The 16,165-nt window shown below is 41.0% G+C and overlaps 1 protein-coding gene across 9 annotated transcripts in view; it reads left to right on the forward strand.

Annotated features, from left to right (window-relative positions):
* Positions 1 to 6: 6 nt before the first annotated feature.
* The window catches only part of MARK3 (microtubule affinity regulating kinase 3), a 104,498-nt gene continuing 88,339 nt past the window's right edge, over positions 7 to 16,165 (forward strand). For all 9 annotated transcript variants that reach the window (XM_023731805.1, XM_023731806.1, XM_004376738.3 and 6 more), the window contains exon 1: positions 7 to 191. In XM_023731805.1, coding sequence (XP_023587573.1) covers positions 141 to 191 — 51 coding nt within the window. In that variant the 5' untranslated portion in view covers positions 7 to 140. The remainder of the gene's footprint in view (positions 192 to 16,165) is intronic.

The raw sequence follows: 16,165 nt of genomic DNA on the forward strand, positions 1-16,165 counted from the left end.
CGGGACCCGCCAGGGGACGGCCCAGGCCGGCCTCTAGGCGACCGCCCGCACCCTGGTGACTCGGGACGCTGCCGCCGGCTTCCCGGGGCCGGCCGTGTTGTTTCCACGCCCGCATCGTGCAAGAATCAGAGTGCAGGAAGATGTCCACTCGGACCCCGCTGCCGACGGTGAATGAACGCGACACGGAAAACGTAGGTAGCCGGGCGTGCAGACCCGGGCCGGGCCGGACGCCCTTACGTCGCGGTCCGAGCTGGTCGCCGCGGGGCCCGGCCAAGTGGGTGTCGGGTCGCGAGCGCAGGGTCGAGCGCGCCTTCCGAGCCCGCCTGGCTTGTAAATCGGGCGGGCAGCTCGAGGGCCAGAAACGTGGCGGTGATGCCGATGGATCGGGTCCTCAGGGCTGCCCTTGGTGCCTCTTTCTTTAAAACCGCCTGGAACCAAGTCGAATGACAGGCACTGAAACTAAGTGACCCCCTGACTCCCAAACGCTGCTGGAAGCCGGGTTCCCGCAGGCGTCCGGCCTGGGGGAGTGGGCGAAGCGCTTCTGAAGGGGAGACGGAAGGGGTGCTGCTGGGACCACGCGCTGGCCTCGGTGTCCTCGGCTTAGGTGGGCTCCTAGGCCGCTTCTGTAAAAGGAACCTTTGGTTTTGTTCCCACGGACCTTTTCATTATGCCAGGGACCGCGTTTCTAGGGAATGGCCCCTCACAGTGGAAATTCCATTGAAGACACGTTGCCCCTGTCCAAGTGTTTTCTTAGCTCTTCTCTCGCACTGGGTTCAAAACGAGTCCAGTTCAGTTGTTAGTTGTCTGCTGTAAAACATCTAGCCAAAACTTGGAAAGAAACTTCCCCGGTCTTTCACTTATCAGTGTTCTGAGGGAGTTGCTGGCGAGAAAATGCCATCTCCTTTAGGAAAAGCTTCCTTGCTGGGTGTGTTTTCATGGTTTCAGCAAGGTCCTGAGACATTGTGGCTTCGTGTGTCATACATCTTCATTTTAATCTTCAAAATGACACTTATTTGCTAGGTGGCTGTCAGATAATCTGTTTATGGAAACCCGGGTGTAAAGCATCCCTGTAATGTATTCATGCGTAGTAGTTAATGCTCTCTTGCCCTGTGAGGAAGTAGTACAGTGATACACTTTCCTGCACCTGAGATGGATTAGAAAATTACCTCAAGAGTGAGTAACAGAAAATCAAGATTAGCTGGGTCAGTGAACTTATTTTCTTATAGTCCTTATTTGAAGAACGTATTTCTGACTTGATTGTTTTCCTGTTCTTTGACTACCCTGAAGAGTGGAACAAGCCCAAAAAGTGAATTGATTAGCTTTGATCATTGACCTTCACTCAGAAGCAAAACGTTACATTGAACCAGAGCAGGAGCTCCATACTAAACTGAAGCCAGAAACAGCAGATTTGTAGTGATGAGGGATTCCCACCAAAGGAGACTTTCAGACATACAGTTATCTGTTTCAGTGTAGGACATTAAGAGAAGAAATATATTTATTTTCACTCAGGAATTCGTGGTTTAGGCAGTGAATATCTCTGATTATTCTTGACTAACTTTGCCCATTCTTCAGCTTGTTCTTTGTTGAATTGGTTGAATCAATTTGTATTTTTTTTTGCGTATCATTAGACATTACTAACTTTATTCTTTAAAAACAACCTAGGGGAAGGAGTGTGCCTTTTCTTTGTTCTCAATGTAATGTATTTAAAATTGAAATTTTGACAGTGGTAAAATCAGAGGTTTGCAGCACATCCTTGCATTAGTTCAGCAAACCTGTTCCACTTTAACTCTGGTATTGACATGTTCTGGAAGTAGCTGTGTCTCTTTCACAGTGCGGGACCCATGTGTCAGTGTTACACCTCAGGTGTGTACTCTGTAATTGGGCGTATACTATACACTTCACCCATCATTACTGGACGGCTAAATATTAGACTTCATGCCAGCTGAGTGGTGAGGGTACAAGAATGAATGAAGAGCTCAGTGTTGAGCAGCTCTTTTGTTAAAGTCAGGTTTATTGAGATGTAACATTCACCCTTTTTAAGTGTATAGTTTGATGGCTTTTGACAAATGTGTAGTGATGTAACCACCATCGCAGTCCCTTGGGCCCCTTTATAGTCAGTCTCCTCTCCAAATCAGCCACTGGCAATCACTGATCTGTTTTCTGTCCCAATAGTTTTGTTTTTTCTATAGTGTCATGTAAATGGAATCATAGTGTGTAGAATCATTTGTATCTGACTTCTTTCACTTAGCATAAGTTCATTTCTTTTTATTGCTGAGTAGTAGTTCATTGTTTTGGATATACCTTTTTTTTTTAATCCGTTATACCAGTTAATGGACATTTTTAGCTACTATGATAAGAGCAGCTTTGTTTTTCTATTTTATGAAAAGACTTCACACTTTGCTTATTCTAGGAGTTTTATTTACATTTCTGAAAATTGTATCTATTGTGAAGAATGTTCTTATTAGATTAAGAATTATAAAAAGCAGACAATTTGCAAGAAGAATAATATTATCTTTACACTACTGTATTTTCATTTGATATCCAAATGTGAACATCCACCTTTAGGTGATGGGTATATAAAAGTTCACTATTACCAAATCATTTTATAACTCAAAAGGACTGGTCCAACAATCTGACGTGAGAGGAAGCTGAGGTTCAGAGAGGTCATAGGAGCTTCATACTCGCGACCACTGACTGTCCAGTAGCAGAACCTCTGCTAGGCCCTAGCTCTCCAGCTCAGCCCCTTCTGCTTTTGTCTGCACCAGGCTGTTTCTCAAAACCTTATTTACTAATTGTTCAGCTAAGGAGATGTAGTGGTACAAATATAAAGTGTAACTAAAATAACAAGTATTTTTGGTTATGGAAAGCTTCAAACAAATGAGTAGAGAGGATAGTATTTATCAGTGAGTCTCAACTGATAAATTGGATATTGATATTAAGAAATTAAGAGGATTTTTTTAGGCATTATAAAAGTATTGTGATTACATTTTTTATAAAACTGTCAAAACCAAACCAAACTCATTGCCGGCAAGTGGATTCTGACTCATAGCAACCCGGTAGGGCAGAGTAGATCTGCCCCCCATAGGGTTTACAAGGCTGTAAAGCAGACTGCCACATCTTCTCTCCCACAGAGCAGCTGGTGGGTTCGAACCCGTGGACCTTTCAGTTAGCAGCCGAGCACTTAACCACTATGCCACCAAGCCTCCTACATAAAACTGTCAACTAGGGGTGATTTTGCCCCCCAGTGGACACCTGACAATGTCTGGAGACATTTTTGGTTGTCACCACTGTGGGGTGAGAGGTGCTATTGATCAGGAGTGCTGCTAGACATTCTACAAGACACAGGACAGCCCCCCACAACAAAGAATTATCTGGCCCAAAATGTCACCAATGCTAGAGTTCAGAAACCCGGGTGTAGAGTGCGCCCCCAAGCACTCATGGACAGCTCAGTGGCCAATCTTACTTCATTTAGTCCCAAGATTATTTCGAAGCAAATCTAATATCATTTCATCTGTAAAGCCTTTGGAAGAATTAAAGCCTCTTTTATAAAAACTTAATCACAATACCTTTATCATGCCTAAAAAATCCTCTTAATTTCATAGTATCCAGTCAGTGTTAACATTTCCCCAGTTATCTAATTTTTAACACTTCGTTTAAATTGGAATCCATATTGGATCCATACATTATAGTTGATTAATATGTAAAATAAGTTGCTTTTTAAATGTAACAAAAAGGTTACATTTTAGTTAGTGTTCTGCAGTTGATTTGTATAGAATATGGACAGATGCCATGTTTCTGTATTGGCAAAGTTGTAAACGTACTTTCCGTTTAAATTTCAAAGCATATAGCGTTCTGGAAGCCTGGGTTATTTGCCCCAGTAGCAGAGACCCCAGGGCTTTGCCAGTTATATAACAGCTCCTGATGTGTGTGGAAAATCAGCATGTACTTGTTATTAATTTCTTACCTCTGTGACAGATAAACTGATGATTGTTGTCTAGCCTGCTCTTGGTTGTGAGACTGAATCAACCTGCTCAGCAAATTTTTTGAGTGCCTACTATGTTACAGTACTGTGCTAGGTGCTGCAGAGGCTATACCTGGGGACCACATGGTTCCTACTCTTAAGACTTCCAGATCCTGCAGATCAAGCACCCTGAGCTTTGTGAAACTAGTCTAAAATCTCAAACCTGTGCAGAAGTCAGAATCATGGAGGTCTTGTTAAAGCACTGATTGCTGGTCCCCTCCCCCCAGGAAAAAAAAACACAAAAAACTTTGATCTTACAATTGGGGCTCTAGGTTTGCATTTCTGACAAGTTACCAGGCAATGTTAATGCTGCAGGTCCAGGGACCAGGCTTTAAGAGTCGCTGTCTTAGAGAGTGCTCAGTGAAAGCTTGCAGACTAAACTGTGTTCATTTTAGATTGTACTGTGATGGTAGAAGGGGGATTCCCAGTAGGTTTAATCAAGTTTTCAGGTTCTTTGATTTTTAAAAAAGCTGGTTCTTTGTAAGACAGTGGGGTTATGGAGAATAAGAGTTAACCATTTGTTGTTCACTTACTGTATACCAGGCACAGTATCAAGCAGTTAAAATATGTAATATGGTTTCCCACCACCTGTTGGGTTGTCTTACTGTGGTGGCTTGCATGTTGCTGCGATGCTGGAAGCTATACCACTGGTTTTCAAATACCAGTGGGATCACCCATAGTGGACCGGTTTCATCAGAGCTTCCAGACTAAGGCAGACTAGGAAGAACAGCCTGGTGATCTGTTTCTGAAAATTAGCCAGTGAAACCCTATGGATCACAACAGAACATTGTCCGATGTAGACACCTCATCAGGAAAGACGATTCGCTAGAAAAGGACATCATGCTTGGTGGGGTAGAAGGCCAGTGAAGATGAAGGGAAACCCTCTGGGATGGATTGACACAATAGCCATAACAGTGGACTCAAACATACCAATGATCGTGAAGATGGAACAGAACCGGGCAGTGTTTTATTCTGTTATACACAAGGCTGCATGAGTCAGAGCCGACTGGACGGCAGCTAACAGCAACAGTGTGGTTTCATTTCATCTACTTTTTAATTTCCAAGCATAACTTCCATTGAACCAAGTTGTTTGGTCCTTAAAAAAATTTTACGCTCTAAAGAACGTGTTTTATATTGGATCAGAGTGGTTAGGAAAAGGTAGTTTTCATCTTCTGTATGTAAATTAAATGAAGGTTGAATTTATGTAGCAAATGATGATTTACATTGTAATTACTTATAAGAGACATGCAATTTAATATAAATTGATAGTACCAGTTATCTTTTATATTAAAGGAGATTGCTCTGGATTTTATCATTCTAAGATATGGCCAAATTTTATCCCTGGAATTTGTTCCCAAGCTGGAAGAGGCAGGAAATGCAGCCCCTTCTGATCTCCACTAGGAGGAGTAAAGCAGAAATTCACTTGTCTCACATCCATTTTAAATTTTTGAATTAAATTTGAAGGAGAAAAAAGTTTCTTCCCAGGAGTAAGATTTTAACTCTTTAAAATCTTGTATTGCACAAGAAGTTAAAGAACATGCTTGGGGTTGGTCTGCAGGTAGTAATATGGGGTTTATGCTGACCCATCCGCACCTGCCTGTACGGAGTAATGGGAGGAGGGGAGGCTGGCACAGGAAGAGAGGACTTTTCCTTTTTGAAGTCCAACTCTCTTGCGCCTAGAGTTCTTTAGCACTGCACTCTAGGCACCTTAGCTGCTCAGCCATGGTTAGTCTCATGTACTCTTTTGTTGTTGTTAGGAATATACACAGCAAAATATACACCAATTCAACAGTTTCTTCTGCATGTACCATTTAGTGACGTTGATTACATTCTTCGAGTTGTGCAACAATTCTCACCCTCCTTTTCTGAGTTGTTCCTCACCCATTAACACAAATTCACTGCCCCCTAGGGATCCTATCTAATCTTTTGAGTTGCTGTTATCAATTTATCCCATACAGATAGACTTTAAAAGAGCAAAATGCTCAAGGCAGACTTTTTTTTTACTAGTTAAACTATTGTTTGGTTTTAAGAAGACTTCAGGGGATATCTTTGGTTTAAGGTTTAAAGATGATCTCAGGGCAATAGTTTCAGGGGTTTAGCCTCATGCACTCTTAAACGTAGACTAGATCAGGCATTGTTTTGTGGAATCTTGGTGTTCTAAGTTGAAGCTTGAACAAAGCAAGTGTTTTGTATTTCTTTTCGGTGTAACTGAAATCTGACCTAGCATTTTATTGTGTGACTATGGACAAGTTATGTAACTTCTTTTTGCCTCATTATCTCATCTAAAAATTGGGATTGGTAATAGTAACGACCTCACAGGGCTGTTAAAAGGATACGGCCCTCCATAATCTGGCCTTTTTGTCCTCATCTCCTGCCTCACTCGCTACACTCTAGTCCCAGGTGTCTCCTTACTGTTCTTTGAACATACCAGGCACACTCCAACCTCGGAGCCTTGGCACTTTGTTGTGGGGGCTGTCCTGCGTCTTCAGGAATATTTTTCCTCCAGATATCCACATGGCTAACTCTCTCACCTCCTTAAGTCTGACTCAGATGTCACCTTGGTGAGCTGACCATCCATAGCCCTCCCAACCACCTAACCATGATCTAGTTTTTCTTTTTTTTCATTGTGTTTATTACCTTCTAACGTACTATATAAGAGCCCTGGTGGCACAGTGGTTAAGCACTCAGCTGCTAACTGAAAGGCTGGTGGTTCGAACCTACCAGTAGGTCCATTGGAGAAAGATGTGGCAGTCTGCAAAGATTTCAGCCTTGGAAACCCTATGGGGCAGTTCTACTCTGTCCTGTAGGGTCACTGTGAGTCAGAATCCACTTGATGGCAACAGGTATCATTTGGTTTTGGTAACATACTATATAATTTACAAATTTCTTATGTTTATAGTGATTTGGTATACCAAAAGCTCCGTGAGAGCAGGAATCATTGTTTTGTTCACTGACGCTTTTCCAAATACCTAGAACAGTGCCTGTCATTTATTAGGTGATCAGTAAATAAATATTGGTTGAGTTACTGAGAGATTAAATGAGACTGTACAGGTGAAGCATCTAGAACAGTGCATGGTGCAGAGTAAGTAATGCATGAATGTTAGCTATCATTAATACTGATGGTCTGGTTACTGGTCTTCCCAGCTTTCATCTATCCCTGTGTCCCCAGCCTCTCCTGTATTTCATTCCAGTGAGATTACCTTCTTTCTCCTATTTTAAAACCTCAGACTACTTTCTGAGAGGGAGGTGTGGTGGCAAGAGTCTGGGCTTTGAAGTGAGAGATAAAGATGGGAGACTGACTAATGACTAAGACTGTGGTAGAGGGAGAGATTTTGAAGAGACTTCTGAGGTAGAGTTGACAGGATGTGGAGCCAAGAAGAATTTGGGATTTGGAGTAACAGACTTGGATTCAAAGCCTGTATTCAAATCTAAATAACTTAACCATGGGCGAGTGAATTCACTTGGCTATGCTTCATCTTTTTCATTTATCAAAAGGGAATAATACCATGTACCCCTCAGGGTTGTTGTGAGTAAAGAAGATAACACCTATAAAGTGTTTGACCCAGTCCACATGATGGGGGTTCAGGAAATGTTAGTTCCCTCTTAAGACAGCTTTCTTAGTGTTACTCCAAAAATCTCAGTAGTCAGAAGACTTTGGTTTAGTATTCAAAACTATTGACCTGCCTGTCTAGCTTTATTATCTCTCAACTGCTCCCTTATATGAACTTAATAATCTACCTAGACAGATCACCTAGGCCGTTTGTTCCTTCAGCAGTTTCAAAACAGCTGTATACCAGGTCCTGTCTGAGAATGCAAAGATCAGACAGTTCTTGCCCACAAGGAGCTTTAGGCAAGTACTTTAGTGTAGGAATTAACATAAGTGAAAGGTGAGAGCGGGAGGGGGCATGAGGCAGAAGGTACAGCCTAACCAAAAGCATGAAGGTAAGGTATTGCCATCAATCATGATGTCAAGGAACTGCAGCCGTTTTTTCAGTGTTCGAGGCACATGAAATAGGAGTTGAGAGGGACAGAATTGGCTAGATCTGCAGGGGCCAGGATCTGGAGGCCCTTGTTGACTGGTTTCGGTGTGGAAAGTAGACCAGAGAGGCCACAGTAGAATACAGGAGTGGTAGAAATGGAGAGAAGGTGACAGGCTAGAGAGATTAGGAGATAAAGTCACAAGCTTGTAGGGTGAGGGAGAGGGGAAGATCAGGGTGACTCCTTCTGTTTCTTAGTTGGGCAGCCATGTCAGTAGTGGTGTTGTCAACAGAAAAAAGAACATAGGAGAGTCAGGCAGAGGGAAGAGAATGACTTTCATTGCCCTAAAACAGAGTATCTCAGCCTTGGCACTACTGGGTAATTCTTTGTTGTGGGGCTGTGCTGTGCATTGTAGGATATTTACAGCATCCCTAGCCCCTACCCGCTGGATACCAGTAGCATCCTCCCAGCTGTGACCACCAAAAATATCTCCAGACATTGCCAGATGTCCCCTATGGGGCAGAATCACCCCTGATCGAAAGCCAGTTTGCTGAAAAAATCAGTTTATTAAAAGCCAGTTTGCTTAATGATCAGATGGTCAATTAACCAGATTTCAAGGGATGTATCAAAAACTTACTTTGTTTAGTTACTTAGTTTACAACAGTTGGTATCGGATAAGACTGTTTAACAACTTTTAAAGATTTATGCCTTTCAAGTTGTTCAACTTTAAAGGAATGTTAAATTGAAAGTTAAGGGCATGAGAAAACTAAAGTGCTTATAAATACGTTTAATATTCAGAAAAATATTTTCATCACCAATAACCAGAGTTTCAGCATTTCATCTGGTAGTCTTTTCGTTCATAGTGATTCCTTTCTAATCTTTTAAATCTTTTCTGTCTCTCTCTCATTAAGCATCTGTAGGATTCTTTCACTTCATTTCTAACTTTACTCATCTTTTAATGGTTTTAGATTTTTAATCAAATATTGCTTACTTCACAAATATGTATTTCTGGTTAATAGATAGATTATATTCAATATACTAATCATATGGTTCGTTATGATAATCCCTTCTGGACATTTTTAGTCCTTTGTTCAGCTTTATGGATGATGGCTCCAAGTGTACGTTAAGTTTCAAAAGGGACTATCTATCCAGGGACGATAGTGAGAATTTCCCATTTCTTTTAGCAAATTGATTCATTTTTAAAAGTACGTATTTCCAAATATGATACTGCTGCTACTTGAATTTTTTTCTTCACTTTTAGGCATTTTCTGTTGAATTCCCACTAAGGAAGATAAAGATTTTGCTCTTTAACCTACTGGACCCCTCCCCCTTTTCCTATCTTGTGTCTTTTATCCTCCTATCTTTCCAGTATTGTTATGTCACAATTTTGGTTACATCGTTGTTCAGTTTTTACGTTACAGTATTATCACATGTAGAAGCTGTTCACAGCTGAGTTGTATAGTAGGCCATGATTACTTTTCCTTCTTTGTACAATTTTCTGTTCTTCTGGAGCTAATAAATGTCTTGTGTTTTGTTTGCTTAGATTTTTATGATTTGTCACTAATTCATCTTCAGATTCTTCCCCATGTCCTCAGTCTCCTCTTTCTTCGGATGCATCAGGCATCCTGTTACTGTCTGCTGTTACTCTTTCTCCCAGTCTGCTTGAGTGCTGGGCCTGCCACAATGCAGTCATCCTGGGATCTCCCTTCACCTCCTCCTGTTCCCTTTGCCTCCTGAATAGGATTATCCGTTTCCTTGATCTCATGTCTTGTCCTTTCTTGGTCGTTCTCAGGTTTCATTGGAGCAGTTCCCTCTAGTGATTTCCTGAGAAAGTTATTGGGGGGTAAATTTTTAAAATCCTTGCATGTCTGAAAACATCTTTATTCTCAGATTTGATTGATATTTTACCTGTGTATTGAATCTAGACTGAAAATCCTCTTCCCTCAGAATTTTGTTTCCTTGTCATATAGCATCTGATGTTGCGGTTTTGAGAAGAACATCATGTTTGGTAAAGTAGAGGGTTAGCAAAAGAGAGGAACACCCTTAATGAGATGCATTGATACAGTGGCTGCAGTGATGGGCTCAAGCATAGCAGTGATTGTGAGGATGGTGCAAGACTGGGCAGTGTTTCATTCTGTTGTGCATAGGGTCACTATGAGTTGAAACCAACTCAATGGCACCTAACAACAACAACAACATGCCATTTTGAGACTTATTTGTCTGCCCACACTTGAGAATGAGACATTAAAAGGCTGATTGGAAGTTCTCTGTGTTTGGATGGGTTTTGAAACCTATGGGCCTCGTTGTCAGATTTCTTTGGGAAACTTCTGATGTTTTGTATATTTTGTCCTATCACTTGGGCTGGGCAGACTCCAACTTACATTTACGCTTAGATGCCCATGTTCTAGGAGCTGAGTCAAGGAAGCGGGGCTTGTCCTCAAGCCCAGTTGTCCTTGTTAGGTGCTGTCAAGTTGGTTCTGACTCATAGCGACCCTATCTATTTACAACAGAATGAGACACAGCCAGATCCTGCACCATCCTCACAGTCTTTGCTGTGTTTGAGCCCATTGTTGCAGCCACTGGGTCAGTCCCTCTCTTTGAGGGTCTTCCTCTTTTTCACTGACCCTCTACTTTACCAAGCATGATGTCCTTCTCCAGTGACTGGTCCCTCCTGATAACATGTCCAAAGTACGTGAGACAAAGTCTTGCCATCCTCACTTCTGAGGAGCATTCTGGCTGTACTTCTTCCAAGACAGATTTGTTTGTTCTTCTGGCAGTCCATGGTATATTCAGTATTCTTCACTAACACCATAATTCAAAGGCATTTTTCTTCAGTCTTCCTTATTCAGTGTCCAGCTTTTGCATGCATGTGAGGTGATTGAAAATACCATGGCTTGGGTCAGGTGCACCTTAGTCCTCAAAGTGACATCTTTGCTTTTTAACACTTCAGAGAGGTCTTTTGCAGCAGATTTGCCCAATGCAATAAGTTGTTTCATTTCTTGACTGCTGCTTCCATGAGTGTTGATTGTGAATCCAAGTAAAATGAAATCCTCGACAGCTTCAGTCTTTTCTCCATTTATCATGAGGTTGCTGACTGGTCCAGTTATGAGGACTTTTTTTTTCTTTATATTGAGGCGTAGTCCGTACTGAACGTTGTATGATCTTCATCAGTAAGTGCTTCAAGTCCTTCTCTTTCAGCAAGCAAGGTTGTGCCATCTACATATCACAGGTTGTTTATGAATCTTCCTCCAATCCTGATGCCACATTCTTCATATAGTCTGGATTCTTGGATTACAGGTTTAGCATATGGATTGAATAAGTATGGTTAAAGGATACAGCCCTGACACACACCTTTCCTGATTTTAAACCACACAGCATCCCCTTGTTCTGTTCGAATGACTGCCTCTTGGTCTATGTACAGGTTCTGCACGAGCACAATTAAATGTTCCGGGATTCTCATTCTTTGCACTGTTATCCATAATTTGTTATGATCCACACAGTCGAATGCCTTCACATAGTTAATAAAACACAGGTAAACATCTTTCTGGTATTATCTGCTTTCAGCCAAGATGTATCTGACATCAGCAGTGATATGCCTCATTCCATATTGTCTTCTGAATCTGGCTTGAATTTCTGGCAGTTCCTTGTCAATGTACTGCTGCAGCTGTTTGAATGATCTTCAGCAAAATTTTACTTGTGTGTGATGTTAATGATATTGTTCAGTAACTTCTGCATTCTGTTGGATTACCTTTCTTTGGAATGGACACAAATGTGGATCCCTTCCAGTCAGTTGTCCAGTTAGCCGTCTTCCAAATTTCTTGGCATGTAGAGGAGTGAGCTCTTCCAGTGTTGCATCCATTTGTTGAAGCATTTCAATTGGTATTCCATCAATTTCTGGAGCCTTGTTTTTGCCAGTGCTTTCAGTGCAGCTTGAATTTCTTCCTTCAGTACCATTGGTTCTTGATCACATGCTACCTCCTGAAATGGTTGAACATCAACCACTTCTTTCTGGTACAGTGACTGTATATTTCTTCCGTCTTCTTTTGATGCTTCCTGTGTTGTTCGGTATTTTGCCTGTAGAATCTTTCAATATTGCAACTCAAGGCTTGAATGTTTTCTTCAGTTTTTTCAGCTTGAGAAATGCCGAGCATGTCCTTGCCTTTTGGTTTTCTAACTCCAGGTTTTTGCACGTCATTAAAATACTTTACTTTGTCTTCTCGAGCCACCCTTTGAAATCTTCTGTTCAGCTGTTTTACTTCCTCGTTTCTTCTGTTCACTTTAGCTATTCTGTGTTCAAGAACAAGTTTCAAAGTCTCTTCTGACATCCATTTTGGTCTTTTTTTTTTTTTTCCTTGTCTTTTTAATGACCTCTTACTTCCTTCATGTATGATGTCCTTGATGTCATCCCACCACTCATCTCGTCTTCAGTCATTAGTGTTCAGTGTGTCAAATCTGTTCTTGAGATGGTCTCTAAATTCAGGTGGAATATACTGAAGGTCGTACTTTGGCTCTCGTGGACTTGTTTTAATTTTCTTCAGCTTTAACTTGAACTTGCATATGAGCAGTTGATGGTCTATTATGCATTGGGCCCATGGCCTTGTTGTGACTGCTATTAAGCTTCCCCATTGTCTTTCCACAGATGTAGTTGATTTGATTCCTGTGTATTCCATCTGGTGAGGTCCACGTATAGGTTCGCTGTTTATGTTGTTGAAAAAAGGTATTTGCAATGAAGAATTTGTTATTCTTGCAGAATTCTATCATAAATAGATCTCTGGGGTCATTTCTGTCACCAAGGCCATATTTTCCAACTACTGCTCCTTCTACTTTGTTTCCAAGTTTCTCGTTCCAATCACCAGTAATTATCAGTGCATCTTGGTTGAATGATCAATTTGAGACTGCAGAAGTTGGTAAAACTCTTCAATTTCCTCATCGTTGGCCTTAGTGGTTGGTGTGTAAATTTGAATAAGAGTCGTATGAACTGGTCTTCCTTGTAGGCATATGGATATTGTCCTATTACTGACAGTGTTGTACTTCAGGATAGATCTTGAAATCTTTTTAACAATGAGTGCAACATCATTCCTCTTCTATTTATCATTCCCGACATAGTAGATCATATGATCTTCTGATTCAAAATGGCTAGTACCAGTCCATTTCAGCTCACAAATGCCTAGGATATCAGTCATTACGTGTTCTTTTTTTTTTTCAATTGTACTTCAAGTAAAAGTTTACAGTTCAAGTCAGTTTCTCATACAAAAATTTATACACACATTGTTATGTGACCCTAGCTGCTCTCCCTACAATTTGGCAGCATACTCCTCCTTTCCACCCCTGATTTCCCACGTCCATTCAACCAGCTCCTGCCCCTTTTTGCCTTCTCATCTTGCTTCTAGACAGGAGCCACCCATTTAGTCTCATGTATCTACTTGAGCTAAGAAGCACTCTCTTCACGAGTATCATTTTATGTCCCATAGTCCAGTCTAATCTTTGTCTGAAGAGTTGGCATCGGAAATGGTTTCAGTTCTAAGTTAACAGTTCTGGGGGCCATGTCTTCCAGGGTCCCGCTAGTCTCAGTCAAACCATTAAGTATAGTCTTTTTACTAGAATTTGAGTTCTACATCCCACTTTTCTCCTGCTCTGTCAGGGACTCTCTGTTGTGTGCCCTGTCAGGGCGGTCATTGGTGGTAGCCCTCAGACTGAGGGACTCTCTGGTTTATGTGGCCCTTTCTGTCTCTTTATTTTCCTTGTGTCTTTGGTGTTCTTCATTCTCCTTTGCTCCAGGTTGGGGGGAACAATTGATGTATCTTAGATGGCTGCTTGGCTAGCTTTTAAGACCCCAGATGCCATTCACCAAAGTGGGATGCAGAACATGTTCTTAATAAGCTTTCTTATGCCAGTTGACCTAGATATCCCCTGAAACCATGGTCCCCAGCCCCCTGCCCCTGCTACTCTGTCCCTCAAAGTGTTTGCTTGTATTCAGGAAACTTCTTAGCTTTGGTTTAGTCCAGTTGTGCTGACTTCCCCTGGAGTGTGTGTTGTCCTTCTCTTCACCTAAGATAGTTCTTGTCTACTATCTAGCCAGTGAATACCCCTCTCCCTCCCTCCCCACCCTCGTAACCATCGAAGAATGTTTTCTACTTTGTTTACGCCATTTTTTGAGTTCCTCTAGTAGTGGTCTTATACAATATTTGTCTTTGCGGCTGACTAATTTCACTCATCATAATGCCTTCCAGATTCATCCATGTTATGAGATGTTTCAGAGATTTATCATTGTTCTTTATTGTTGCCTGGTGTTCCATTGTGTGAATATGCCGTAATTTGTTTATCCATTCGTCAGTAATGGGCATCTAGGTTGTTTCCATCTTTTTGCTATTGAGAACAGTGCTGCAGTAAACATAGGTGTGCATATATCTATTCGTGTGATGGCTTTTATTTCTCTAGGATATATTCCAAGGAGTGGGATTGCTGAATCTTATGGTACTTCTCGTTCTAGCTTTTTAAGGAAGTGCCAAATCGATTTCCAAGGTGGTCGTACCATTTTACAGTCCCACCAGCAGTGTGTAAGTGTTCCAGTCTCTCCCCAACCTCTCCAACGTTTATTATTTTGTGTTTTTTGGATTAATGCTAGCCTTGTTGGGGTGAGATGGTATCTCATTGTAGTTTTGATTTGCATTTCTCTAATGGCTAATGATTGTGAGCATTTCCTCATCTGTCTGTTAGCAGCCTGAATGTCTTCTTTGGTGAAGTGCCTGTTCATGTCCTTTGCCCATTTTTAATTGGGTTATTTATCTTTGTTGTTGAGGTTTTGCAATATCTTGTAGATTTTAGAGATCAGATGCTGATCAGATTTGTCATAACGAAAAATTTTTTTTCCCAGTCTGTAGGTTATCTTTTGACTCTTTTGGTGAAGTCTTTTGATGAGCATGAGTTTTTGCTTTTTAGGAGCTCTCAGTTGTCTAGTTTCTCCTCTGGTGTTTGTACATTGTTACTTATGGTTCGTATTCTGTTTATACCATGTATTAGGGCTCCTAGCATTGTCCCTATTTTTTCTTCTATGATCTTTATCGTTTTAGATTTTATATGTAGGTCTTTGATCCATTTTGAGGTAGTTTTTGTGCATAGTGTGAGGTATCGTTCTTATTTCAGTTTTTTGCAGATGGATATCCAGTTATGCCAGCACCATTTGTTAAACAGACTGCCTTTTCCCCGATTAATGGACTTTGGGCTTTTGTCAAACATCAGCTGCTCATAGGTGGATGAATTTACATCTGGATTCTCAATTCTGTTCCATTGGTCTATGTATCTGTTGCTGTACCAGTGCCAGACTGTTTTGACTACCATGGCAGTCTGATAGGTTCTAAAATCAGGTAGTGTGAGGCCTCCCACTTTGTTCTTCTTCTTCAGTAATGCTTTACTTATCCGGGGCCTCTTCCCTTTCCATATGAAGTTGGTGATTTGTTTCTCCATCTCAATAATACATGTCATTGGAATTTGGATTGGGATTGCATTGTATCTGTAGATCGCTTTGAGTAGAATTGACATTTTCACAATATTGAGTCTTCCTATCCATGAATAAGGTATGTTTTTCCACTTGTGTAGGTCTCTGTTGGTTTCTTGCAGTAGTGTCTAGAAGTTTTCTTTGTACAGGTCCTTTACGTCTCTGGTAAGATTTATTCTTAAGTATTTTATCTTCTTCGGGGCTATTTTAAATGGTATGGATTTGGTGATTTCCTCTTTGAAAGTTCTCTTTGTTGGTGTAAAGGAATCCAACTGATTTTTCTATGTTTATCTTGTATCCTGATACTTTCCTGAAATCTTCTATTAGTTCTAGAAATTTTATTGTGGATTCTTTGGGGGTTTTCTGTGTATAAGATCATATTATCTGCAAATAGAGATACTTTTACTTCTTCTTTACCAATTTGGATGCCCTTTATTTCTTTTTCTAGCCTAATTGCTCTGGCTAGGACCTCCAGCACAGTGTTGAATAAGAGTGGTGATAAAGGGCATCCTTGTCTGGTTCCTTTCTCAAGGCAAATGCTTTCAGACTGTCTCCATTTAGAATGATGTTGGCTGTTGACTTTGTATAAATGCCCTTTACTATGTTGAGGAATTTCCCTTCTATTCCTATTTTACTGAGAGTTTTTATCATGAATGGGTGTTGGACTTCAT

The sequence above is a fragment of the Trichechus manatus genome, unplaced genomic scaffold (genome assembly GCF_000243295.1).
Source record: "Trichechus manatus latirostris isolate Lorelei unplaced genomic scaffold, TriManLat1.0 scaffold00045, whole genome shotgun sequence".
NCBI lineage: Eukaryota > Metazoa > Chordata > Mammalia > Sirenia > Trichechidae > Trichechus > Trichechus manatus.